The sequence below is a fragment of the Lethenteron reissneri genome, chromosome 9 (assembly GCF_015708825.2).
Source record: "Lethenteron reissneri isolate LAM-NWPU_2019-01 chromosome 9, ASM1570882v1, whole genome shotgun sequence".
NCBI classification, from domain to species: domain Eukaryota; kingdom Metazoa; phylum Chordata; class Hyperoartia; order Petromyzontiformes; family Petromyzontidae; genus Lethenteron; species Lethenteron reissneri.
In genome coordinates this window covers 10,855,505-10,882,999 of record NC_083787.1, presented here as the reverse complement: position 1 = coordinate 10,882,999, position 27,495 = coordinate 10,855,505, and the positions used below count along the sequence as shown (strand labels likewise).

Sequence of the window (27,495 nt, the reverse complement as noted above, 5' to 3'; positions counted from 1 at the left end):
GGTGGTGGGGGGGGGTGGTGGTGGTGGTGGGGGGTGGTTCTGGTGGTGGTGGTGGGGGGGTGGTGCTGGTGGGGGGTGGTGGGGGTGCTGGTGGGGGTGGTGCTGGTGGTGGGGGGTGGTTCTGGTGGTGGTGGTGGTGGGGGGGGGGTGGTGCTGGTGTTGGTGGGGGGGTGGTGCTGGTGTTGGTGGGGGGGTGGTGGTGGTGGTGCTGGTGGTGCTGGTGGTGGTGGGGGGTGGTGCTGGTGGTGGTGGGTGGTGGGGGGTGGTGAAGCCTCACGTGGATGGGGAGGCAGCGCTCGCGCATCACTACACCCGCGATGACGGCGCTCGCGAGTGGGGCCACGTGACGCACCACGAGCCAATCGGCGCACGCCTATGGTGGCCGTTAGACGCCGCGAGGCAGCATCAAGCCCGGCTGACCGGTGCGACCCACAGCCTCGTCGCTCTCTCTGCCGGCTCGCGAGCCCGCCAAACTGCTAGCCCGAGCGGTGAGTGCAGCGAGGGAACTCGTGAAGGGTGGACGTGACAGGCAGCCGGGTTTAACAAGAGTGGCGCCCGTGCCAGCTTAAAGACCCCGCCGAGGCCTAGTCGGGCCTACGTTGATTTTTAAGCCTTCGGAGTTTCCTGGTCCTCCTGACTGCCTCTGGATGAGGCTCGGGGGGGCAGAGGACGAGTCCTACAAAACCCAACCTCCCCTCCGCGACTACGTCTATAATTGACAGTTACGTGGTTATACGTTGCCTTTTTACTGTTAACACTGTTGCTAATAAATGATAAGTTGGTAAGTGTGCTGCGTACGAGTTGCTTGTATTGGGGGCAGTCTCAACGCAGCGTAGGACAGTCGCCTGCAACGTCGAGTTTTTAATTTCCCCAATCACAGTACGACTCCTCATTACTTTAATTAAACTGATACTTATTGCGTAAGTTAAACTTTGTACTTTCTAATGGTCAGTGCTCTGTCCTGCCGTGTTATTGCATGACCACCGATATGTGGCCTTATTCAATGGTGTGGTGCTTGTGTTAAATAGTTGATAAGTATTGGAGCTGTGTTGGGTTGCATAAACACCTTCAGTGCGACTTCATCAATTTTGTATTTTAAAAAGCATTGGTGAGGAAAATAATAACTTTTGGCGTTGTGTGCCATTGGCCGATTTGACCTCCCTGATGACAGTAGAAAACATCCTTAATGTCGATGACCCTTTGATTTGTGTAGCGAATTAAACATGGGCGTCAATTCACAAATAAATCATTACTGCTGTTGCCTCGCTCTTAGTGTTTAATCCGCAGCTCCTTTTTTACTTTGTCAACCCTCCTGGATGAAGGCATCCCTACTCCGTGTCAGCAATGGGGGTTGTTTGACCATACTGCACTGTGATGGTCAGTGTGGGTTGGTGAATGGATGGGTGAGTGGCCGGATCGGTTCACATACCACGTGTGTAAATGAGGAATCAAACTTAGGTAACCGGCTTCATGACGCTGTACGCTTACGACTGCACCTTTGCTCCGAATCTGCTCCACCAAAACTCAACAAATTATTTTTTTTAAAGTCTGCCAACGCGCAAATTTTGCAGTAAAGCCAGACTATACAGTATATCGAGTTTTCACAACAGTTTTGACCAGTAGTTTTAAGAAACTAACACCTTGAGGTGTTTTTTCCCCATATACTGTATACAGTTTAAAATCAATTTTACAAAGGTAAAATTGAATGGTTAAATATGTTGCAAGCCTATGACAAAATCACACGGAATGTGGCCGATCTAATCAAATCTAGGAATCTCTGCACAGTTGAGCCTGCATAGTCTTGGATGGACGACGGCAATGCAGCTTTTTATAGTCTACTGGGTTCCACGTTGTGATCAGCAAAGAGCAGTGCATTATTTTACTTAACTTTATGCTCCCGATTCCATACTCTCCATCTTGAACGCACACTGACCAGCATGGAAAAGTATCGTCAATTAATCTCCATGATCCGTGCGGTTTGGGGAGGCCCACCTCCAGCTTTGGATTGATCAGTAGCTACAGTTGTACAAAAGGGCCAAATGAGAATGAATGCAGTATTGTACATGGGGCTTTAGGGAAAGTGTTCAGAATTAGCAATGGAGCTTGTGTCTCAATGATGTGCCGCGCATAGATTGAAAGCATGATTCACTGTTGTAAATATAGCAGCACACCTACATTACTCACAATGTTTCCAATCATAAACACTCATAGAGTGTGTGAGAGATGACTGTAGTGATGCTGTGATTGTTCTATCACATTTTCACCATGCATATAGTCTCTAGTCAGCAGTAAGGGCCAAGTAGCTCATGCAGATAATAGCTTGGCGTAGTGCTGAGACTTAGACAGCACCAGTGAGATCCTGGGGTCGAGTCCAGGTTTCTGCCAAATCATTATACCAGGTTCTCCAGTTGATGATCTCAGCCTGTCTTCTTGTTTCTTTCGGTAAAGTCACGTAGAAGGGAAGTAATAAAATAATAAAAATAAAACATAATAAAACAATTCTCACGACGTTTCGGCTACAACGCAAGCAGCCGTCTTCAGGTGAAGAATGAGACACTACCAAACTAGGAGCTTATATATAAGCTGCATTGGGGGTTGAAGAGCGCCTTAACAAAAAGAATGTGCATGTGAAGAGGGATTCAGCATATTCATGGAAAATGCGTAGGCGTTGGGCGGGGGGGTGTCAAAGTCATATTATGCCCATGCATTATGCAGGATCAGCAGCAACCAAGGGGGGTGCAGGGATTAGCAGTAACAAAGGAAAGGAATGTTAATGATATGTAGCTGCAGTTACTCAACAACACGTAGAAAACTAAAGTATAAACTACATAAAAAACTAAAGTATAAACTGCATCGCACCATCAGTATACTTACTATACTCTATAATAAGCTGAGTTACTAACAGCAAGTAATACATTACAATTTTACCTCGTAAAAATTCTATAATATGCTTCCATCTAAACCTTATTCTCTTACATCACACGAGCATATACCGTACTATATACTGCCATAGATAAACCCAACATTAAGCCTGGTCGCCAATGACTGCACACAAGAAAGCATTGTTATTTTTGCATATTTGCCTAAATTGGCATGTTCCTGCTCGGAAAATTTTCAATTTGCTTTGATATGTGTGAACATTTGCAGGGCATCAAAACATGCATGTCCCTTGTGTGGATAGGGGCCATCCATTTAGTACGTACGCATGGAGGGGGGGTTAACCCAAATGCGTACGCTTGCGTATGGGGGGTCTACTGACAATGTACGTACGCATAGGAAACGGGGGGGGGGTTTGAAGCCCTGATAATAATTTGTCGACATTGCCTTCAAAGGAGTTAGATAATCCGGCGGTAGACTATCTGTTTGCTTAAACACGTTAATATCATGAATCCTTCGTCGTTTCTGCGTGTTATAGGATTCGGGGAGGTGCGTCAAGCATATGTACGCAGGTGGGGGGGGGGGGGGGGGTGTAAAAAGTACGTGTGCATACAGGGAGGATGCTGAAGACGGGGACTTCTAAAGTACTTTTTTATTGTCACCATTTGGGGTCCTCTGTAGCACATGATGATTTTGCACTGCTGGTTCTAATAATTATGAATTGGAATTTGTTGTCTCATGAGATTATATCGATAGCAGCACAATTGGATTTTTTGATTATGAGAAAAAGCAAATAGTTTCCATGCTGTGGCCCTGAACGGTGCCACCTGTTGCTTACGTGCACCACTCTCGTTCCTAATTCGGTAAAAAAAATGTATTTTCACGCTGTTAAAGCCTCTGTTACTCTTGTTGTAACTGTAAATCTAAGTGTTGTGCGCGCCCTTTATTCTCACCCTGCATGCAGCATTGAGCCAGTTGTTAAGCGTCCTGTCATATTAAGACATTCAGTCTACTCTTTGTAACTGGTTTCTCAACGTGATTTATATTCCTGTTGCAGCATTACTCTCATGAATTGAAAATCTATCTGAAATTAACTGCCGGTGGTGTTCATCTCCATAATTTCAACTTGTAACCCGCCGTACATTATTCGCGAACGACTCCGTGAAGAACCACGGATAAACGGAAAGGCAGCCATGTGGTGAGCCGGTGCAAAATTGCACCCCAACCTCTGTGGTCCTCTATATATTAAGGTGTTATCGAACAATGCATGAGTGCTTGCATGTGAGAGAAAACTCAAGCATGTGAGGAGGTGAAACTGTCGGCCTGGTCCATATATATAGTACAGGTGGAGTCCACATTTTCTGGCAAGCCAGGGTATGGCACCTTGACGCCCACTGGAAGGGAGTTGGACAACATTTGTGTGATCCACCAACCCGGAGTGCTGGATCACAGATGTGCGCCGATACCAATGCGTTTTTCGAGTGCCCAAAGCAAGTGTGGAGAGAATCATCTTCTCCAAGCTGTTAATTTTCCGCAAAGTGGAATTCCTTATATCGCTTCTCGTGTTGTGATAGGCCGGGTCACCTGCTGACTAATATAAACTTTCATTAGTTTTAGGTGTTATCGATTATTGGTTTTTCAGGAATCATTTTCTTAATCGATTATCAAAATCGGAATAAATGTATTTATTTTTGGCAACTCCGTCCCACCGCACACATTAATGCCGCGACCCACCTGGCGCGGATCATTCTGTTGGCATGTCGTCTAAGCGCAGCGAGGATGAATGCGCCGAAGAAACAAAGCTTTGAAACTTTGATTAGCGCATCGTGTAGAGCCCGTCGTGAGGAATAGATTGCCGTATCGTTCGCCTTCCAATAGACATAAAATGACGTCGCAACGCAGTTTACGCGAGAGCCAGGGGCTTATGGGACACCGGGGTCTCGCCATAAGGTTCAATTGTAAAAGTTGTGGAATCAATTTTAGAATATAGTCCATTTTAGCAAGTTAACCCATTGGCACGTGTGAATAGTCAAACCGCACGGTGATATGATTGGTCGGTGGCAACCATCAAAAGGCAGCAGCAGTCGGGCTCATGAGTCACCACTCATTATATTCCAAAAGATGCAAAGTCACACATGGGCTTGGACTTGGAGTGTTATCAATAAAAATTTGATGTCTGGCAAACCAATAATCGACTTTTTGCGGGGAGTTTTTGCATGCGATTAATTATATTATCGCTCATGCTGAAAATTGCAATGAACAACTGTAGTTGCGATCGTTCAGGAACGCTGTTTTCATCAAAGCATTTACTATTTCTACCACGCCTTCCATGCGGAGCATGTCGAGGCATCAAAACAAAGGGGTATTTCAGTTGATCTCTCAGTAAGGAAGTGATTGCAGACCAAATATGATGTTAAAAAACAACGAGGGATAGATAACGTGCAGAACAAACAACAGTTACTGCTGAACTGTGCTTTAGAGGCTGCTCTCTTTCGTCGTGCCATCATGCGTGCGCTAACGTCCTGACGCGCGTCTCGGCAGACGTCCCTCGGGCTGCTGCCGCCGCTGCCGCTCTCATGGACTTCCCAGAAAGCCCCCCTATGGCGGACACGCTCCACTCAGGCTCCCCCAGCTCGAACGGCGACACGGACCCCACGGAGCCGGCCGATTCTTCAGAAGGAGAAGACAACGGGAGCGATGCGGGTGAGTGGTTTCGCTGTGGCTCGTGGTGCGCTCAGAATGGGGTTGTGGGGGAAGCATTGTTGGCTGGCTCATCATCAGCCATGATCAATCCACTGGTGGATGAAGTCATTCCCAAACCATTGCCATATCTTACCATCCTGTGGTGTAATAATCTGCCTAGCACCTGCGTACAAGCTGCATTTAATCACTTCATCTTCGCAGTGGACGTCCTCATGGACACGTTTCATCCATTGGCTGCCACTATCTTTAATCTTGACCACCAGCCATTGTCACTTCTTGTGATGTTTCCTACCTAAGCCCACTTAGTTTTCTTAACAGTCCTTGACACCTTGCAGGCCAAGCATACAACACACGATATAGGTACTGCGGTGGTGGCACATGCCTGTCATCTAGCCCTGTAGAGGTAGGTTTTATGGTTGACACAAATGTTGTGAAACTCCCTTGGGTGTCGAAATGCCATACCCTCGCTTTCCAGGAGAAAACATTACAGAAAATATGGACTCCACTTGTTCCATCTGTATGGGATCGAGTTTTGCCCCCTCGCACATATGTGTTTTCTCTAGGTGCTCCAATTTCCTCCTGCATGCCAAAACATTAATTGGCCGATAACACTTTCATATATAGAGGACCACAGAGCTTGCACAAGTTTTGCCAATCTGCTTACCGCCTAGCTGCTGCCTTTCCCGCTTGTCTGTGATTCACCATGCCTTTGAGTCGTTCTGTCTCTGTCAGAGTGAGCGAATACTATGTGTGTGACAAGTAAAAATGTAAATGTATCATTATTACTAACCATGCTCAGCACTGCTTAGCTTCTGAGAATTGGTGATGGTAGTCAGCATTTGGTCCCGTAGCTTCACGCCGACCATAATTTGCGGTGAACCGAGCTGATGCTGTCTTGTGGTGACACCTGCAGGGCACAGCGAGGAGGGGTCCCGTCTGTCGGAGGAGAGGGACGAGGAGGAGGATGATGACGATGAAGCAATGACGGCACATCACACGGATTCGTCCGAAGCAGCTGACGACAACGACAACACTCAGAGCGACGGCCAGGGTGCGTGGTGTCTCCTTGAAAAACTTTCACCGACTACCGGAACCACAAACACATCGTGTATTTATTTTTCTTAGTTGCTCAATACAAGGCCCATAACACAAAGCAGCCAGCAACAGAGAGCCCTGCTGATTGTTCAGCATATAAGCACTAATGTTGTTTTTGTATTGAGCGAGGTGATGGGAATTTGCCAAGAGACAATGAGATGGAGTTTTCTAGCCAGCAACATAGAGCACTAATGATAGGACAGCAGATAGGAGCTAAGATTTATTTTGTAGAGTCACGGTGAGAGGAATAGTGGTTAAAGAATGACGTTGGAGAGTTTCAATGTAACAACAGAGGGCAATAATGATAGTGCAGGTAGAACTGATTAGAGTACTAAATTGAACAAAGTTATTACTTGTCCTGCAATGTGGTGGTGGTTAAACACAGCTAGATGAGAGGAAACAGTCAATTTGGTAAAGCAAGTTATTAACATCAGTGGAGTTATCAAGGCGTTTAGTTAAAAATAACAATGACCACGGCAGTAGCGATGAAAGAGATTACAAGGAAGATACTGAACGAGGGCAAGATAGAGTGACTGGAGCAAATTGTCGAGCGCAGGCTCTTCGAAACATCGGGACGTCGTTGTGTGACCTTTGTTCTGTACGTGACCTCATGTTAGTGCGTGCAGCCACTCCCACCGACGAGGAGGCAGCTCCGGCCGATGAGGACGAGCAGGAGGAGGAAGAGGAAGAAGAAGGGGAAGAAGAAACACCGGTAGCAGTGGCAGCGTCGTCCGATGAGCCCAGCGGAGTCGCCGGCGGCGGCAGCGGCGACTCAGCCGCAGCCAGCGCCACGAGCCGAGCGAGCCCCCAGGACGCCAGCGCCGGCAGTGATGGAGCCGAAAAACCGGAAGACGGCGCGTCGAGGGAGCTCGACGACCACGAGCTGGACTACGATGAGGAGGAGGTGCCCGAGGTAATTGCGAAAGAGGTGCTTGCGACGTAGTGCTGGAATGAGGTTCTGACCGTATGTTTCAATATAATTTCTACGCGGTGATGTCAATGTAGCGAAAGTAGCGGTGCCCGGCTGCAATTTGACAGTGAATTTTAACAAGGCCAGAAATATGAGTGTCAACCAACGATGATGCGCCTCTGCAGGATAAGATTGTCACATTGTGTGCTTGAATAATGGTAAAAATTTGACAAATCTTAATATAGATACATTTTTCCATATATTGCTTAATCTTGATTTGAAGCTTTCGTGACTGCAGGAATCCATACTCTTTGGTTCTTTCAGTAAAATCACGTAGGTAGAAAGAAAACCTTCTGCTGCTAGACCACCCAGATTCTATGGTCTTCCAAAAATTCATAAAGAAGGTACTCCACTTGGGCCCATCGTTTCCATTATCAACTCACCTACCTACAAACTGGCCCGATTTCTGTCTGAGACCTTGCTTCCATTCACGGGCAAGACTACCTCAGCAGTACGTAACTCAGCTCACTTGGGCTCTCTAATCAAGGGCATCTCACTGTCTCCAGATGATTTGCTTGTCAGCTTTGATGTAGTCTCTCTGTTCACGAAGGTTCCTGTACCTGACACCTTCGCAATAATTGAAGACTTGGTCCAACATGGACTGAATCTTGATGTACCAACTTTGTTTAGGCACTCCCTTACCAACACTTACTTCACCTGGAATGGTACTTTCTACAAACAAAATAAAGGTACCCCCATGGGTTCCCCCTTATCACCAGTGATAGCGAATGTTTTCATGGAGAAATTTGAAACAGATGCCATCCAGACATCTACCCTACGTCTTGTGGAAGAGATACGTGGATGACACTTTTGTCATTTGGCCACATTGGCTTGCCAGCATTGAACCAATTTCTCAACCACATCAATCCATCAAATTCACCATGGAAGTGGAGAAGGATGGTAAGCTACCATTCCTGGATGTTTTGTTTGAGAAGAGGCCTGACGGCTCGTTGGGACACACTGTCTACAGGAAAACGACCCACACACATTCCTATCTAAAACCTGATTCCCACCACCATCCGGCCCAGAAGAAATCCCTCATCAAAACACTACACCATAGGGCCAACTGCATCTCCAACCAATTCCACCTAGCCAGTGAACTGGAACACGTACAACAAGCCCTCAAGATTAATGGGTACTCGGACCGCATTATTCGCAAAGCTGTTTCTCCAACCATGGAGAAACAATCTCCTGAGAAGCAAATCAAAACCATCACTTTACCATACATAGCAGGTGTTACCAAAAAGATTTCCAAAATCTTAAACAAACACATAATCCAGGTCCGATTCAATACAGTACACAAAATCCGTGATCTAATCCCATCTGTGAAGGAGGTCATTCCTGATATGCAATACCCTGGAGTCTACAAACTAAGTTGTACCTGCGGTAGCAGTTACATTGGGGAAACGAAACGATATGTCTCGGACCGTGTTCGCGAACACAAGGCAGATTTTAAACACGGCAGTACCAATACCTCTGCCATAGCTGACCATTGTTATAATGCTGTGGGCTCGCATAATATTGTTTTTTCCGAGACCAAGGTACTCTGCAAACCTTAGGGCAACTATCAAAGGTTTGTTCATGAAGCCATCCAGATGTATAAACATAGACATAACTTCAACCGAGAAGATGGATACAAATTGAACAGTCATTGGAAGGATGTTATTAACCAGGTAATGCCTTAACTGGTTGTGGTTGTTTCCATCGTACCTGCCGTTTACTTGTACAGTTTTATTTTTTTCGCCCGTGTCTCACACTCAGCTTCCCACTTCTAGTCCCGCCCACTTCCCCCCCCAGCCTCACGTCCTCTTCCCCTACCCCACACCCCCCCTCTCTCTCTCTCCCCCCTTGCCTCCCCCCTTTCTTACCTATATAACCTCTTGCCACGGCAGCTCTCTTGCCTACTTCAGCATTTTCTTGCTGTGGTTGTTCCACCTGATGAAAATTGCTTGTGTTGCGATCGTAACGTCGTGATTTGTTTTATTTTATTTCTACCTCCGTGACTTTACTGAAAGAACCAAAGAGTATATATTGCTTAATCGGACAACGCATTGCAAGGTTTTTCCCCGTCTGTGAAGCAAGGATCTATGGAAAAAGAGTCTTGAGACTTGGGCTTTCCCGGGTTAACAAAGCAATTGTAGTAGTAGTAATAAAGAGCTTTTTGTGTTTTGGGTGGCATAATTAAATTGTGGGTGAATTGCACTTGCACTGCTTGAAGTAACGTAGCCTTTGCATTGAATTGAATGAGTGTGTGTGTGTGTGTGAGGGCAGGGGGGCGATGCTCACAACAATGAGCAGAGCGCCGGGCGGCTAAAACCCAGAGAGTTGGCACAGTGGGAAGCATAGTTGGTGCAAGCGTCTCTGTTTAGAATGGATGGCTACATCGTGTGCAAAACAAGTTTAACATGCATACATCGGCATCTGCCGGTCATCTCAGTCTACTCATGGCAATTGGGTCTGTTCCATGACCTCTTACCAGTGGGCATACGACACTTCACTTGGCTTCAAAGTGCACCTAGCATGACACAAGCACCGTAGTGACGTCACCGCCGCTTAGTAGTGAATGGTGGTTGTTGTTGTTGTGTATCCAGCGTGTGTTGTGTACAAATAATATCTGACCTGGGGTGTTAGCAGCTGCTCCGTGGGTTTACTTACCCTCAGCTAACAAACAAAATGTGCTCCATCTTTCAGCCGGAGGAGCAGAAGAGCGCAGTTTCCAAGGAAGTGGTTGCTGTGGCACCAGGGGACGTGGCGGTTACCGCAGAGCGTCCCCCGGACGAGGGCGAGAAGAAGAGGCTCGGGGTGAAGGAGCGGCTCGGGGAGAGAGTGGCCTCGGTGGGAGAGAGGGACCGGAGACTCGAGGGAAAGTCGGGCGACGATGGGGAGGTGGACGACGATGGAGAAATTGAGGTTGGTCTTGTTTACGTCACAACATCATCATTAGCATCGTCAAAATTATCCACAATCAATCCACTGTTATAGGAAGGCCCAGCCATCACCATCTGTCATGGTCCTGCCATGCAACGATTCGCCAAGCTTCTGCGTATGAGCTGATTTTATTGTGGGTGTCCTCTCGGGTGCATTCACTCCATTGGCTGCCACTCAGTGATCGGTGAAGGTGTTAGTGAGCAAAGTTGAAGATGTTGTCGTGGAGAGTGGTTTAGGAACATGACAGCGGCATGAATCGAGGTCAGGTGACTGCCCCTGACGTGGTTGTTTTTACAGGATGATGACCTGGAAGAGGGAGAGGTGAAGGAGTCGGTGGATAGGAGACCACGGCCAAAGGCTCTGTGCAGGTTTTTCATAAAAGGTGCGTGACGTGCTCTTGCTGTCGTGAGCGCCACGCGCTGTGTAAACTCGTGTGTGTGTGTGTGTGCATGTGTGTTTTATTTACGGTGAGGAGCAGTAGTGTAGTGGTTAGCGCACCACGCTTCGAACCCAGCGACCCGTGTCCGATTTCTGCTCACGGCCAACACCAGTGACAATTATTTGAACCTGGTGCGGTGTGTAAACATAGCCACTAGTGAGACAACGGCGGACGGGCATGGTGCTGGCCTCTCACCCCCTCGTGTGCCGTGTCGACCTTCATAGGACCTGCCTCGACAGTCTGATATGACTATCTGGAGGCATCTTATTTACATCACCGGAAAGGTGGCTTAAGACTAAGAGCACCGAGCTGATGCTGCTGAGACCCTCGGTTCAGATCCAGGCAGATTCAACGGAGTTCTCAAGTGTAGTGATTTGGTGGTCTCAGCCCGATCACTAATGACTGCACCCAAAAATCCATCTCGTAAAATTCATGTTTTACTTCATTCCAGCTCTTGATAATTAAAAATATCAGGTCTGCCATCTCTGTAGCAAGGAATAAAGATAAAATGCAATCAAAGGTATCTGAACAAGTCCTGTTACATGACATGATGCTCGAGCACAGTTGGAATAGCCAAAGAGAAATTTACAGATAAAACCATGTGACCCGAAGTGTGGTGTTCTCTCTCCCACTGCCTCCCCCCCCCCCCGTGCCCCTTCTCTCTTTGTTTAATGTTCCACTACTGGCCTTAACCCCCCACCCGCACCACTGCCTGGTCCAGGTAACTGCACGTGGGGTTTCACCTGCCGCTTCATCCACCCCGGGGTCAACGACAAGGGCAACTACTCTCTCATCCAGCCCAAGATCGACCCCTTCTCCCCCAACGGGGCCCCCCCTCACCTGCCGCCCCCACACCCTGCCGTGCCCCCTAACCCGTGGGTGAGATGCTCAACCATACGCTGGTGCTTGCCTCTCGTACGCCTGACACAGAAGGGCCGAATACTGGAGAATTGTCGATGAAGAATACCAATTAATAAATGCTCGTGTCATTTATGTACAGAATATCATTTACGTGGAGGTGTGTCATTTAGATACCAATTACAGATATAATGACATTACATATTTATATTTTACATATCTGTTTGAGAGGAGGTGGAACTAGTAATTGAGAACTATAAGAGACTGAAATTCTAGAACAAGAAATACATTTTTCCTTTGGTTAAGAACTGAACTGAAACTGGAGCTAAATTATTGCATGGGAAAGGAAAATATAATTCCAACCGGAGCTAATTCAACGGTATGCAATTGACGTAACACTGCTCTCATGCACATTCGTCAATAACGCGTTGGCTTTAAAAGAAAAATATATAAAAGATGGCTTTTAGCGCAATCATTTGCTGCGAAGAACGGCCATTGCCTAGAACATTGTCTAATATATATTTTTCCTTTTAAGGCCACAGTGTTGACCAATGTGGCAAGCTGTATTTATTTGTGCTTGTACACAACTGCCAACGCAGCAGCATCATCAAATAATTCGTTTAATTTTCTCTCCTACTGGCATTTGCTGCCTGCTTCTCTTGTACTGGCACATGCTGCCTTCCTTTCTCGTACCGGCACGTGTCCCTCGTCCCGTCCCGTGGCTGAGCACGTCGCTATCTCCGTGTCTCGTACGGTGGTTGCAGGCGACTGCGATGATGGAGGAGTTGCTGCCGCCACCACCCGTGGAGCCTCCAGTGGAGAGCGCCTGGGAGCGCGGGCTACGGCACGCCAAGGAGGTGACGCACGCGTGCAGGGCTTGCATCTAAGTTTGCAGTGATTCATTCATAAAATAATATTTTTACACATTTATTTATATCTATATATATATAAAAGGGAAATTTGTGAATACGTGTGTCTGCTGATTTCACACATCCCTCCCCAACCCTCCGCGAGTAAAGTGCCATACAAATGTGTTGCAGGTCTAAGGCGTTCTTCGCGCAGCATTGCTTTATTATTTGAGTCGTTTACTGCCATACGCACCCTCAAAGTTCTGTGTCTGCAGCAAGCGCATTTATGTGTACCTATGGACGCGCGCGCGTGTGTGTGTGGGGAGGGAGCGGTAGTGTAGTGGTTAGCGCGCTGCGCTACGAACCCGGCAACCCGAGTTCGATGCCCGCTCACGGCCACCACCGGTGACGATTATTTTAACCAGTCCTGGGCCTCCCCTAGGTCGATTCAGCCTCAAACGAGTAACTGGTGTGGTGTGTAAACATCGCCACTGGGGAGACAAAGGCAGCCGGGCGTGGTGAATCCAAGTCCCGGGCGAAGCCGGGTAGTAAAGCTAGTCTACAATAAAGCACGATGCAACAACCTGTGCAGAATGCGTCATGGGTGCTTAATGCTGTCACCGAGTCTGCCACGTTTTCGCAGTACAGGGCAGTACAGAGCAGATGTTGCCATGTTTAATCCCAATTGAGTAAAGTACAGGTAATCTTGCAAATGTATCCTGTGACGCTCGCACGCGGTGGCATGCTCTTGCGAATGACATCACAGGATCTTTAACGTCCGCTTTAAGTGAAGCAGCCGGCTCTTGGTATTTTTTACAGTTAATATAAAACCAGGGAGACTGCTGCATTTGAACCGCGAACCTTTGCGACGATCGGCGAAAGCTCAGCCGCTGGGGCCACATCACCATTTGTGGCCAGGTTGCTTCTGAAAAATAAGTTAAAACCTCCCCCAAGTGGGCTTTGCTGACATCTCCACACCTGCCCCGCCCCCCATCGTGGCACCACGCGCTCCCCATGGTTTGCCTCGGCGCAGCTGATGAAGAAGGCGAGCCTGCGCAAAGAGCAGGAGCCCGACTTTGAGGAGAAGCGCTTCACGGTGACTGTGGGCGGCGGCGCCGACGAGGAGCGGGACTTCGACAAGGAGAACGAGTACTACCGCGAGCGCATGTTCCGCATGGGCGGTCCCCTTCCTCCGCCGCCACCGCCGCCATCGCGTGACCCACGCGACATGGGGTAACGAGCCGAGCGGGGTTCCTTCGTCTCTCACTGCTCTGGATGCGGTTGCGCTGGGAGCAGAAATATTTTTTTGTTTCTTTCATTTTACGGGCACCGCTGGGGCGAGATGTTAACTCCCCTCGCCTGGTATGCAGGAGGTCATGGGTTTGATCCCGACCCTGACTCCTGTATATTTGGAGTTTGCGGTCTCTCTCGCCGTGGTCGTGTGGATTTTTTTCCGGGTCCTTCAGTTTTCCCCTCAACATTTAGAAATCAACATCACGTGTTTAGAGTATTTGGCTGCTATAAATTTACACATGATAAGCCACTTTTCAGGGTTGCTGGTAGAACGGAATATGCAGCACCTGACGAATAGCCACAATCCCTATTGAGATGGACACTGGATGTGGTGTGATGTCCTGTTCCAGGTCGCTGATGCAAGATGCACCTGATTCAAATTAAGCCCCGATCGCGCATAGAGAGCCATCAGCTCGTATAGAGTCAATAACTATTTTAAAATCTAAATAGTTTTTTTTACTTGCATAGAGCCATATACTTACATGTAGACTCGCATAGAGACCCACAGACTCACATGGAGACCCACAGTCTCACTTGTAGCTGGATTTCTCACTGAATATTTTCTGGGGTGCTAGCACACTTGAGTAGGCAGCATATGACCAGTAACCGCAGCCCATAGCGAGAGGTATGCTGGATGTAATGTGGCAGCCGCTCAAATATTTTCTGAGTCGTCGACACAGACATTAATCCCTTTGCGAATGACATTTGCGGAGCGTTATGGTGAAGCAGCTGACCATGATTTTTAAGTTGAATTTTTTTCCTCACTAATGAAGCTTCAAACGCTTTTCAGACAGCCCAGGGCTCGCAGCCTACGTGTGTATCTACAAGGCAAGAGCCGATTTTTCTTGAGGTTGTGTTCTCCTGTGGCTGGAATGAAAATCGGCTGCAGAGGTTTGTGCGGCGTTATGTGTGTGGCTTGCATTGATGCTCGCAGTGAGCGTGTCCCATCGTGTATTCTTGTGTAGAGCGTGTCCATCCTGTTTCTCTCCGTCGTGTTGTCCAGCGGAGGGCACTGTGCCGCTGTGCAGCTCTAGCATCTGGCCTCGGTGGCGAGGGGGTCCCCCAGTGAATGTTGAACGTTGATTTTGAGCTTTTGCTTTTTGCTTTCTCTCCCAACTGCTGCGCTAAGGGAAGTGATGGCCTATCAGGAGGCTCCAGACTACGGGTAAGCTTGGTCATGAGCAGCCTCCGCTCTGAGCAATTACTTTAAATGCTGAAGTATGTTCAGCCGATGTGTCGTGTGTGAGACCTGCACTGCTGTCTTCTGTCTCTTCTTGATTAACATAGGTCGCAACCCTTCTGTGGTTTAACACTAACTGTGTCCGATCTCTTCCTTCCTTGACATGTCACCTCCTCAGATGTTATTGCAGAGTGTAGTGTGTCGGGGTTACACATGTCGGTAGCATCGACGTCACTGCACTGTGAATAGTTGTCTGGCGTTACTATTTATTTCATTAGTTTTCCCGTCGGGTGATGTGAGCGAGTATGCGCTGCTCAGCACGCTGAAGATACTTCAGACTAAAAGCTAAGAGGATGGGTGTTTGATGCCGTCCAGGTACGACCCCTACTGCGACCCCTACTATGACCCGGAAGCGGACCCCTACTGGCGCGGCGGTCACTTTGAGAACTTCCGCGTGCAGTGGACGGACCCAGAACACTACCGCTACCGGGTCGGACCCACAGCAGGCCGACCACCGAGCCCGGTACAGAAGAAATGCCCCCACGCCCATCAGCACAGCATACAGTTTTTGTACTCGCATGATCGAATGCACGCACGAATGTATTCGTGCACGCATGCGGAACTCGGGCGATCCGTGCAGCATATAGGAGGAAAATAGCAGCTATGGTATGGATCTATGTTGAACTTCTTGCGCACCGTACGTAGCCGACCGTGCTAATCGGAGGTGCTGCAGAAAGCTATCGCGTATCCTGTGGACAGCAAGGAGAGGCGTATTACTGGCGGATTGGCAAGTGAGCCAGATTGAACATCATCATAGAAAGATGTAAACTAAAGTGCTTTGGACCCATATCTCTGTCTATGATGGGGAAAATCTGGATAAACTGCTGGATAAACCATTAATGTTTGGTCAATTGGAGGGGAAAGGTAGATCAGAGGTACACAGAGACTAAGATGGACAGAGTATTGTAAATGTGACCGGGAGAGCATAGCAATAGTATAGCAAAGTGACGGAGAATAACGCATCTCCATCATCGAGGTCACGAACACTCTGTAACGAGGGGAACGTCGGAGAGATAAGACTCGAAAGTTCCGCACCACGTGAATGTCGCATGCGGTTCCCCTGCACTGTTTCCCCCTCCGCTTCTGCAGGACCGATCGCGGGATCGATTCCGGGACCGCGAGCGGGATCGCGTGCGCGACCGCGACAGGGAGAGGGAGCGAGAGCGCGAACGGGAACGGGAGAGGGAGCGCGAGCGGGAGCGCGAGAGGGAGCGTGCCCGAGACCGCGAGCGACGCAAGGAGCCGGAGACGCGGGAGCGCGATGCCGACAAAGTCAAGGCGCGGCGCGACGACAAGGACAAGATGCTGCGTGAGAAGGAGCGCGAAAAGGAGAAGAAGCGGCCCAAGACTCCACCGCTGCCCAGGTCTGTCTGACTACGTCGATGGCAGCGTCGATGGCAGTGTCGATGCCAGTGTCGATGCCAGTGTCGATGCCAGTGTCGATGCCAGTGTCGATGCCAGTGTCGATGCCAGTGTCGATGGCAGTTGTTATTGATCCCGGCCGAGATAGCGCAACGTGCCATCAGAGGAAGGAGGCTTTTCGTAATTCGCTAGAGCATTGCGTCAGCCCGCAAGGAGCCATGGTGGTGAGATGTTAACTCCCTCGTCTGGTATGCAGGAGGTCGTGATCCTGATGCCTCCATTTGAATTTTGCATGTTCGACCCGTGGTCGCGTGCATTTTTATCCAGGTCCTCTGGTTTTTCTCTCCATATTTAGAATCAACATGCATTTAGAGTATTTGACAAATTAAGTGTTGTTTTCTTTATCGTTCTCAGTTGGAATCTAGCCAGACTAAGTGCAAAACCAATTTAACGTGAGGTTGTTTTCTGCGGTCATGGTAACCAGGTTGAGACTATCAGCTCGCTACACTTGTAATCACGGGGAGGAGTTGAAACCTGAATTTGAACTTTGGATCTCAGCAAGCTTGACATTTATATTGTTTAACCGGGTGAGAACTTAGATAGCAGGGTGAGTCTGATTTGCAAGAGTGACCTGGATCACCAACGTGACAAAAGGAAAACAAAATTAAGTACCGCGGTGAAGCAAATAGAAATCTCAACAAACAACAACTGCGTCACATGGAAAACCATCCAGCCACCTCCAAAGCATCCAGCATTTAACATCTTAAATAAACAGCACCGACGAGAATCTGTTAAAAGGAAGACACAGCACACAAAGCACAATTAATGAGATAATGTTTCCTTCTCATATTGGTGTCTCCAGATAAAAAAAAAATTAAGTTTTTTTTGGTTGACACCCCATCGTCCACATGGCATTCAGTTCGACAGTATTGATTCAACACAAGCAAACTCTGGACCTGGTTTCGACATCATCAGTGAAGTCAGCTTTGCTTCAACTAATGCTGGCGAACTGCCAGATGTTTATAGGCACGAACCCTCCATTATGTATGGACTCAAAACTGTATAATGTATAATCCAAAAGAACCATTAGCATTTTTCGATTTAAAGCTTTCGTGACTGCAGGGATTCATCTTGTTGGTTCTTTCGGTAAAGTCACGTAGAAGGGAAGTAATAAAATAATAAAAAGAAAACATAATAAAATATAATTATTTTATTATGTTTTATTTTTATTATTTGATTACTTCCCTACGTGACTTTACCGAAAGAACCAAGAAGATGAACCATTAGCATTGTCGTGGACAATGCTAATGAACAAAATAAATCTTTCTTAGCTATGTCAAAAATAACAGCTGGGCCGTATGTCTCAGAATTTTCGGCAGGAGCATGAAGCTTCTGTATCGGGGCATCCATTGTCTTTGTCCACCTCAGCAGGCCGATGGAGGTGGAGCTACCCCCGAAGAAGAAGGAGATGCCGGTGGTGGTAGGGGGGCCGGGAGCGGGGCCTGGGCCAGGGCCGGGGGCAGGGCCACCTCCCCCAGTGGGGCCCAGCCTGCCCCCGCGGCCCGACGACTGGAAGGACCCGTGGCAGCGCTCCAAGTCGCCCAAGAAGAAGCCGGGAGGGAGCGAGTCGCCCACTCACCCCCGGCGCGGGCGGCGGCACCACCGCGGCCCCGGTTCCTCCGCCTCCATGTCGTCACGGTACGCAGCTGAGCTGGCGGCGCTCCCATCAGCTGCTGCTGCTGCTCCCCAGTGCCCACCGCCCTTTGGCCAAACGAGTGACGGGGAAAGAGACACCCAGGAGTGACTCGGGTGACTTGCCCTTTGCCCACCCCCACAGCAAAAACTGTGGAAAATAGTGATACCTGCCTGCCTACTCACCCGTCATTGGAATTATTGGTGGAGACTAACGATGGAGTCGCAGCTAAAGGAGGGAACAATGTGCCCGGGGGGAGGATGTCCACTGAGCTCAGCCCGCCTGCAGTCGCTCAAGACAGATTGTTTGCATTGTGTGATCATGCGACGTGGTGGCTGGTGGGTGGAGACGTTCATCCTCAGAGGATTGCTCATTGCTGGTGACGATGGGCATCATCGTAATCATCAGTGGAAATAGCGATTTGTATTATGTTTGTGCTCTCTGCTGTTAACGTGCATTGTAGCAGCAGTGCATGCTGACCCTCGTCTAGCACAGCCTTGCAGCTGCCTGTGATCACCTGGCTTGCATGGACGTTGCCCATGCAAGCACTATCCAGACACAAAAGCCTGCTTGACTTCCGAGATATTTTCGGTTTTTTGGTCATCAGCTTTTGTGCAGTCATTAAGACGTAATTTACATAAAAGTTCATGTGAAATCGAAGTAAATGATTCTTATACGCACCATCCAATGCTTGCATCTTGATCATTGGCAGTCGATTTTATAGCTTTACATTCACATTCCCTAACTGTGCCGCAGAGCTGTCCGCTTGTTGGTTGGTGACGTTAATGGACGTCTGTGTGTGTGTGCGTATCCGTTTGTTGCGTGTGCTTGCGTGCGTGTGTGCTTTAGTATGTAAACACGTGCAAGTGTGTGCATATGTGTTTGAACGTGCGTGTTCCTGTGTGGTTATGGATGCTAAGGGCCACGCGTGCGTGCATTCCCAGGTCTTCAAGGTCGAGCTCGTTCTCGGGCTCCGGTTCGTCACGCTCGCGCTCACGCTCCGCCTCGCGCTCCCTCTCCCGCTCCTCCTTCTCGTCACACTCAAGCCACACATCAGCCTCGCTGTCTCCCAGCCGCTCCAGGTCAGCATCGCTCGGCGACTCCCCCCCCCAACTTCGTCCATGCTCGTGAGCGTGCGGGTGATATCGGGATGCTTGTGGACACAGTCCCCTTCCCCGGTCGGTGAGATCCTCGGGCGGGTGAGGCCGTGTTGGCGGGGTCATGTAGTCCACGTGTCCTGCCACCACATGCCCAAGTGACTGCGGTTTACTGAACAGAGGGGACTTAACTGGCACGGACCGGGCTGGACCCCTGCCTTTATTACGGTGGCGAGATGTTAACTACCTCGCCTGGTATATAGGAGGTCGCGGGTTCGATCCCAACTCTGACGTCTGTATATTTGGAGTTGGCATTTTCTCTCCGTGATTATATAGATTTCTCTCTTTGGTCCTCCGGTTTTTTCCTCCACGTTTAGGTAAGCCACTTCGTTGAGCTATCATTTGTGACCATGTGCCTTCTGAAAAAGAGCTACATAGCCTTCCCTGGTAAAACAAATGGTAACATTTTTCATTTTACCCTCTCCTGTGACCTTGGCTTCCACTCGGAGACCAATGCCAGTGGTCGGTTGTTGATATTTGTGTCGCCGGTGGTGGTCGTTGCCTTCACCGTTGCCCCCGTGCATCTCTGCCCACGCCCCAGGACCCACTCGTTCTCTCACTCCCCATCCGGTTCCGCGTCCCCCCCTCGAGTCCGCCCTCAGCACAAGGGCAAAGCTGCACAGATGCTCCCAGCGACTGGGTGAGAAGCACGTACGCGCACACACGCCACGTGTACCATCATCGTCGTCGTCATTGCCCACAGTCCAGCCACTGCCGGGTGAAAGTCTCTCCAAGCTATCGATTGTGGTCTGGGGGGTATGGAGACCGAACGGATTTACTTATTCCTACGTGGATTTACTTATTTTAATGAATTTTCTCTGCGGTAATTTTATTGTTAAGTGAATTTTTTTCTCGTTATTAATGAGGCACTTTTATTTATTTATTTGCTAAGTATTGGGGTTTTATTTTTTGTATGGAACTGGTTAATTTATGTGCAGCGTTGTGGGATGCAATTGCACGAATGACGCTATATAAATGTAATTATCATCGCCATTTTACATGCACGCTTATACACACACACAGCACACGATGCACTTGCAAGCGTTAACGTACAGAGCAGAGGTGCGGCATACACATGTAGACGCACGCCAGACAGTACGCATCGCCCCAATCGCAGGGACAGAGCGGGCAAGCGCACGTCCCCCCTGTCTGCCAAGCGCGCGTCTCCGCCCGGCAAGCGGTTACCACCGGGGACGACGACGGGTGCACCGCCTCCCGGTGGCCGCGGGCAGAGGCCGGGGCGAGCGGGCGGCGTGGATTCCCGGCAAGGGGCCGGTGGGCCAACGGGACCCGGTGGGGCGGACGGCAGAGCGGCCCAGGACTCTGAGGTTGGTGGTCGTCATTTATTAAACCCTCGCCTACTCAGAGAGGTTGACAATCGCCGCTTCACTAAACCCTCGAGCCTTGGTTGGCCGAGCTTTGTTGCCGAGACGTTGCCTAAGACGTCGCGTGCCACCCTGACAGGGGAGGCCGTCGGCGGGCTCCACCGCGGAGACGCGCGTGGGCCGCAGGAAGGAGCGGCAGCCGCCCGTGGGGGCCGGGGCAGCCAATGCCCGGCCGCCGCCAAAACGTTACGGCGACGCCGAGTGGATCAACTCGACGCAACCGCAGAGGTGAGAGCAGCTGGTGGCGTGGGTGGAGGCACCTTTCTAACAGAGCATATCCTTTTTGTATCAGAGCGAGTCATAAATATACAATTCTCTCAGACTGGATGTTAACTGATGGATCAGTTACGTGCCAAATGAACACGCGTGCATAGGTGGTACCCCGTGACTAGGCCGGTGGTGGGTCTGGTGATGTGCTAATGTAGCGGTGATGGTTGTGTGACGGTCGTGGTTTCAGGGAGGGCCGAGGCTCCGTGAGTCTGTCGAGCTCGCGATCACGGTCGCGCTCCATTCCGCACTCCCCATCCTCGTCCACTTCCAAACACTCGAGGTACCGGTTCACCTCCTTCACCTGTTTGTCCCATTAGCGTCCCTACACCTGTCTGCTCAAGTCACGGTCTGATTCAATCACCAGCTCATTCACCTGCTGTCATGCTCATCCACTCGCGAGCAAGTTCACCCTCTTACTTTGGTCACATGCTTCATGTGCTGACCTGTTCACTCACCCCCACCCAGCTCACCTTCTCACTCGAACACAGCATTTGAGCTGACCTGTTCGACTGGTCACCTGGTTGCCCACTTACTCACCTGATCGCCCATTTATCAACTAGCCCACTCCTCTTGCTCACTCGCTCGCCCATTCATCTCGGCAGCGCACCCATTCACCCACCTTCCCACCACTCACCAACTCGCACACTCGGCCACTGCTCACCCACTCGTTCACTCGCGCTCGCACCTGCTCATGAGAGCACCTTCTCATTTACCTCTGCTGTTCACCTCCTCAGCGGCTCACAAGCAGCTCGCCCTGTTCAGCTGCTCGCCAACTGATCCCCCCTCTCATCCTCCTTCTTTCCTCCTCCTCATCCTCCTCTCCGCCGCCCGCAGGTCCCTGAGCATGAGCAGCGTGTCATCGGCCTCCAGCGCCGCTTCGAGCCAGTCGGTGCACAGTGCCGACTCGGAGAACATGTACGCCGACTTGGCGAGCCCCGTGTCCTCCGCCAGCTCGCGCTCACCGTCCGCGTCGCCCAAACCGCGGCAAAGAGGTGCGGTCGCGTCCGCGCCGGCGTGGGTGCTCGCGTCGGTGTTCGCGCGCCGGCATCATGTGTGTTGTGTTGTGTGCTGTCGGGGTTTTTAATCATTATTACTACGCTCGTTTACTTACCCAGAAAAGCCTCATTAAGTGTTAAGACTTTTATTCAGTTATCGCAGTCGGGGGGCGATGATTTCTACGTAAATTACATCAGTAATATGCAGGTAACTTTTCAAATTTGGACAATGCTTCTGGGACACGATGACCTACTCTTGCAGATGACGTCACAGCACCTCTAACATCCACCGTGAAGCGGACAGCGCGTCGTATTTTTCCGAGTAATGCACGACCGCTGTACTAATCGGGGCGTCCGCTAGATTCCAACGAACCTGTGAAACTCTGCAACGAAGCGGCGAGCGTGTTGCCGCCAGGCCACAGTGTCCTCGTGTGCTATCTGCCGGGCCACGTGTTGTTGTGTACTATCTGCTGGGCCACGTGTCATCGTGTGCTATTTGCTGGGCCACATGTCATCGTGTGCTATCCGTGCCATGTTGTCTTCTGCGCCCATCTCCGGTGAAGCCCCTACGACCAAACCGAAACGCGAGGAACCGAGCGTCGTCGTCGTTAAAGAGCGCGAGCGGCCGCGGGAGCGCAAGCGGGCGACGCCACTGCCGCCGCTGTCCACGGGCCGCGCCCCTCCACCCTCCAAGCCCCCCACGGGCGGCGGCGGGGGAGGCGGGGGGGGTCCCTCGGCCCTGCAGCCCCCCACCGCCGTCCAGCCCTCCGGCACTGGGAGGGGGGCTGCCCCGGCCATGTCCGCCAAAGCGGCGCACGCCGGGGCCCCACTGCCGCAGTCGAGCCACAAGGACATCAAGATCACGCTCGTCAGCAAGGCAAGGCCAGCTGTGCTTACGCGTGCGTGGGAGATGTTTTGTTCCTTGGCCAATGCCGGCGTTGCTGAGGAATCCGCTGTCACCTGTTTGATTGGGTTGTTTATCGAGTGTGAATTTTTTTCCGGTAATTGATTACTTCATCGAATATAAATTAAATCTTGACTTAAGGCTTTTGTGACTGCAGGAATTCATATTCTTTGGGGCTTTCGGTAAGGTCACCTAGATAGGTTAAAAGAAAATAACACAAAATTACAAAAAACTACGACGTTTCGATCGCAACACAAGCGGTCGTCATCGGGAAAAGGAACGACCGCTTGTGTTGCGATCGAAACGTCCTAGTTTTTTTGTTATTTTCTTTGAACCTATCTACGTGACTTTACCGAAAAACCCAAATAATACAAATATCAATTCATAAAGTCGTGAAATGGAGGCAGGTTGTGAGGTGTGTCTTGCTACTGCTGTTACTTGAACCTCTTGTTTTGCCTATGTTTTTCTCTATACGTGTTCTCCAACGTCATGTTGACCATTGATAAAAGTGGGATTGGGCAGTTAACATCGCTAGAAGGCACGATGGCCCCTGAGCAAGAATAACAACAGAATGGCAGCCAAAGGAAAATACCATACACGCGATTTCATCCGCCGCGGAGACGGAGCAATGAAATCAGCTCTTGCGCAAAGGGAGACGGATTGCAGCACGTCGAGGCTTTCATCCAGCAGTGGACAGACACTGTTTCGTGACGACGATGAGTTATAACGTCGGGCAATGTTTTGTGCGCGCCGTCGGCAGGGCGGAGCGACGGACAGGGACGGGCGGAAGCGCTACGAGCCGGTCGACAAGGATCGGCCTCGCTCACCGCCAGCTAAACGGGCCCCCATCTCACCGGACCGGGGTCAGTGCCCTCCCTCCAGCTCCCGTCCCACCCCCCAACCCCCACACCACCCCACTCTCCACCTTACTCTTGCCTGGTTTAATCTCACCAAGTATTAATATCGTTCTCGAGAACAATGCGCGTGCGACTGGAACTAATGTTTAGTAAGGACTACAGCCAAGTAGAATTGCTGAACTAAAACGAGAACCAAGCACTTGAGAAAATACATCCAGAACAACGCCGTGCAAGCATTGCTGTGGAACGGAGATGGGGCACACCGGCGTTAACCGACGTGCGTGTCTCCTCTCCCGCTTTTTGCGCTCCACCGATTTGCGCTTTGCGGTGGCGCCCGGCAGCAGCGCACCGGGAGCGGCGGTTCCCCGTCGGTCGTCCTCCGTCGCCTCGAGGCGATCGCCATGCCAACAGGCCGCCCTCCCCCCTCAAAGGACCCGCACCATCCGACAGGTCAGGCCTTGTGCTCCCCTCCTCCTGTTTCCCCTTGTTGCCACTGATGTTGGTTTAGGAGGAACACGTTGTTTTGTTTGTCCTAATTGTGTTTGTGCAGGGCTGTTGGGTTTGGGACTCGCATGCACGCACACACACAAGCACGCACAAGCGCACACACATACACGCGCACACACGTTGAGTGGCCGTGCCCATTCAGAAGCCACATGACGAGCCGTAGTTTATTGTATTATTCAGTGCTTTGGAGGCAGGGTTCGGTGGATTATACAGATGTTTATAAAACTCTTACACCTGCTGGGCTTGTGAGGTGACCAGGAGATGTCAGTGTGGAGCAAGAGTGTTCATTAACCCGTTTGTGCAGACCGTTGAACGTTGCCTGTTTGTACGTACCGTGCGTTTTCCCCGAGCAACTCTGGTATAATCTCCCATGCAAAAACACTCATGGAGGACTGGAATAATAAAAATGTAACAAGGGACATCTTCCCCTTCGAGTCGTTTCTCAATAAGTAAAGCGCCACTGTCGCTCCGTCCGGGTTCACGTCTCTCCTAATCGGAGGGATGCCTGTTCCCGCTATGCCCACAGAAAGCGCCCCCCGTCGCCCCCTCATCTTCTGAAGTCTTCGTCATCGGCGGTCGCGCCGGCATCTGGCGGCGGTGGCGGCGGAAAGTTGCAGGGCCCGTCCGCGACCGGCTCCGGCGGGGGCAGCGGCACTGCCAAGTCGGCGCCGGGCTCCGCCTCGTCAGCGCCAGGCTCTGCCTCGTCCGCCTCGTCCGCCTCATCCGCCATCGGCGCCACCGGCGCCGCAGCCGCGGCCGCCGCCAAAGGCGCCGCCTCCAAGAGCAGCACGTCCACGCGGCGGGAGGAGCTGCTCAAGCAGCTCAAGGCCGTGGAGGATGCCATCGCCCGCAAGCGCGCCAAGATGCCCGGCAAAGCGCAGTAACGACGGCGGCCGCCCTCTCGCGCCGACGGTTGCCGACCCACCGCGGCGGTGGTTGCGGTTGCGGCGGTGCGATGGGCGCTGCGTGTGGTCGGTCAGTCGTCCGGTTACCCTGTCGTGAGCCTTGAGGCTGCCCGCTCACGCTGTGCGGTGGGGGAGGTCACGGTGCTTTGGGGGATGGGAGGTGGGGGGGGCAGAAGCTGCGTTTGGTGTACGGGCGCCACCCTCCCTACCCCCCAGTCTCTCTTTCGCCGGTGACGGTGGGCTGCACCGCGTTGGTGTGTCGTGACGCGTTACCATGTGACACGTAGAGCTATTTTCTCGTGTTGTTTTTTTTTTGGTATTGCTGTTATTACTTTTTTTTTCACACAGATGGTTACAGCGTAATTTTGCTTTCTTTTTTGTACGTAACGCCCAGTGGCGGCGGCGGCTCACCCTGTTTGTCCTGCGTCTCCTGGCCCGGTTCCATCGCCCAGGGCGCACGCTAGGGCTCGGCTAGCAGACGCTCTCGCCAGTGCCGGCTCTCCTGCGACGAGGCAGTTTTTAGTCGTCCGTGCTGTTTACGTAAAACCAGTTTGCTATGGTACTACGTGCCGTAGCTGCCGATTGTCAAGATGAGGAGAAACCCATTTTCCACAGGGCGACTCTCAGCCCAGGGAAAGACGGATATCGCTCTTTCACTATTCATTGGCTTGGAACTCGACTCTGGGAGGCCGAGTTGCAGGCAGCGTCCACAGGTTATAACGATGTAATTATTCCTCCGTGTCTGTGAGATGTCAGCAGAAGACTTGTGTCGTCTAACCAATGATGATGATGATGACGATCCAGGGTTAAATCATGCGCCTGAAAAACGGAAGTAGCATCTGTAGCACGATGTGAATGTTTGCGCTCTTACCCTGAAAAATCATTAAAGGCTTTGTTACGTATTGCGTGGCCGCGCGCCACCGTCGGGGACGTTGAAACGGTAAACTCTGCTTGGTAACTGGCTTGGATAACGCACATGGTCCCTCCGTGAGTTCACACAGCAAGACCCGAGGCCTGCCGCTGTTTCTCCTGGAGCTAAGTGTCAAGAATCGCTGCTCGGACCCACACCCTTCTCTTCACGTCGCTCGTGTTGAGGTGTAGCGTGTTTAGTGGCGTGGAGGTGAAGCGTGCAGCTTTCCCCTTCTCGCATAGAAACAAGAATACAGGTCGCAGGGACGGTTCGTAGCTCTGGGTAGAAAGAGGATGCAAATTCGGCGCTTTCTCCAGCAGAGGGGCAAGCGCAGCCCACGCAGCTTCCCAGGAGGGCTGCTCTGGTGGGAGCTCGGCGCACTGGTGCATCATCTTTGTCGTTCACTACCATTGCGCTTCCATCACCAATGAATCTACCTACACGCGTCATCAGAGATTTGAAAATCCAGTGTTGAGGAATTTGTCGTCTCAAGCCCACGAGGTGTCACTGCACGGAGTCGTCGCATGTTCCGTATTCTCAGTCCTGTACAGTCTGGGGGTCGTTCAGGAAAATGTGTGCAACTGCTGAGTTTTCAGAGATAAAACATGTACAGTCTTTTATCGCTTTCTGTTGCTTTGTTTTGTTTCGTTCCCAGGCGAATCGCCATTTGAACGCCGCAAATCCGCACCTTTCTCTGTAACGTGTGGAGAATTACCAGAATCGTTATAAAAGATGGATCGGAGGGTGGCTGCAAGGAGCCAGATTTCGAATCACAGGAGGGGGAGGGCAACTTCTCCCTATTCAAATGCCACCACACCTACCATCGCTTACCCCTACAATGCTTAACCCACTCACCCACACCAGCAACTGTTCAGCTGTTGCCGCGACGAGATTGTACTAAGATGCATGCTCCAGACCCCTGGCAGTCTGCATGGCCTGACAGCTGCAGACTCGGCTTGAGATACTGGGCTTGCAGGCTCTGCATTACAAGTTGCATCAGACGCGACGCGATACGTAATGCAGCGTTCGAGGACTCGACAGTTTTTAACCTTGGGGTGAGGTTAAGTTTGCAAACTGCTGCGGTTTGAAACTCGCCGAGCGACTTTGCGGCAGACTGGAGTTTGTAACGGGGGGGGGGAGTTTTGAGTAGTGCAGGAGGGGGGCATCTGCATCTTCGCGCACGCATTTGAGTGGCGGCCGCACACCCTGTCGTCATTGTGTCGTTCCGTTATTTTTCGCTCCCCTTGTAAATAGTGAAATGAACGAGAAGGCCGTTAAATAAAGATTCGGACAAAGCTG

At 50.7% G+C, this 27,495-nt stretch overlaps 1 protein-coding gene across 6 annotated transcripts; it reads left to right on the top strand.

Moving 5' to 3' along the window:
• The first annotated feature begins 326 nt into the window (after positions 1-326).
• On the top strand, positions 327-27,495 carry ZC3H18 (zinc finger CCCH-type containing 18). 6 transcript variants are annotated; one of them, XM_061548284.1, is made up of 23 exons: positions 327-488; positions 5,419-5,580; positions 6,494-6,631; positions 7,293-7,588; positions 10,337-10,555; positions 10,871-10,955; positions 11,734-11,891; positions 12,635-12,727; positions 13,752-13,951; positions 15,141-15,176; positions 15,567-15,714; positions 16,341-16,615; positions 18,042-18,311; positions 19,251-19,388; positions 20,005-20,103; positions 20,581-20,791; positions 20,928-21,076; positions 21,306-21,398; positions 21,953-22,110; positions 22,677-22,990; positions 23,778-23,880; positions 24,216-24,324; positions 24,908-27,495. In XM_061548284.1, exons 2-23 carry the CDS (start codon positions 5,454-5,456, stop codon positions 25,263-25,265), a joined length of 3,777 nt encoding a protein of 1,258 aa, XP_061404268.1. In that variant the 5' UTR covers positions 327-488; positions 5,419-5,453; the 3' UTR covers positions 25,266-27,495. The 6 variants fall into 6 exon arrangements, with proteins under 6 accessions (XP_061404268.1, XP_061404272.1, XP_061404273.1 ...); XM_061548288.1 differs by having other exon boundaries at positions 361-488; positions 5,467-5,580; XM_061548289.1 differs by lacking the exon at positions 327-488 and adding an exon at positions 498-721 and having other exon boundaries at positions 5,467-5,580.

Excerpts from the sequence above, each read along its gene's own strand:
- ZC3H18 (XM_061548284.1), top strand. The coding sequence starts at position 5,454 with ATGGACTTCCCAGAAAGCCCCCCTATGGCGGACACGCTCCACTCAGGC. Across the intron at positions 10,556-10,870 it reads ACGACGATGGAGAAATTGAG|GATGATGACCTGGAAGAGGG; the intron begins GTTGGTCTTGTT and ends TTGTTTTTACAG. Across the intron at positions 10,956-11,733 it reads GTGCAGGTTTTTCATAAAAG|GTAACTGCACGTGGGGTTTC; the intron begins GTGCGTGACGTG and ends TGCCTGGTCCAG.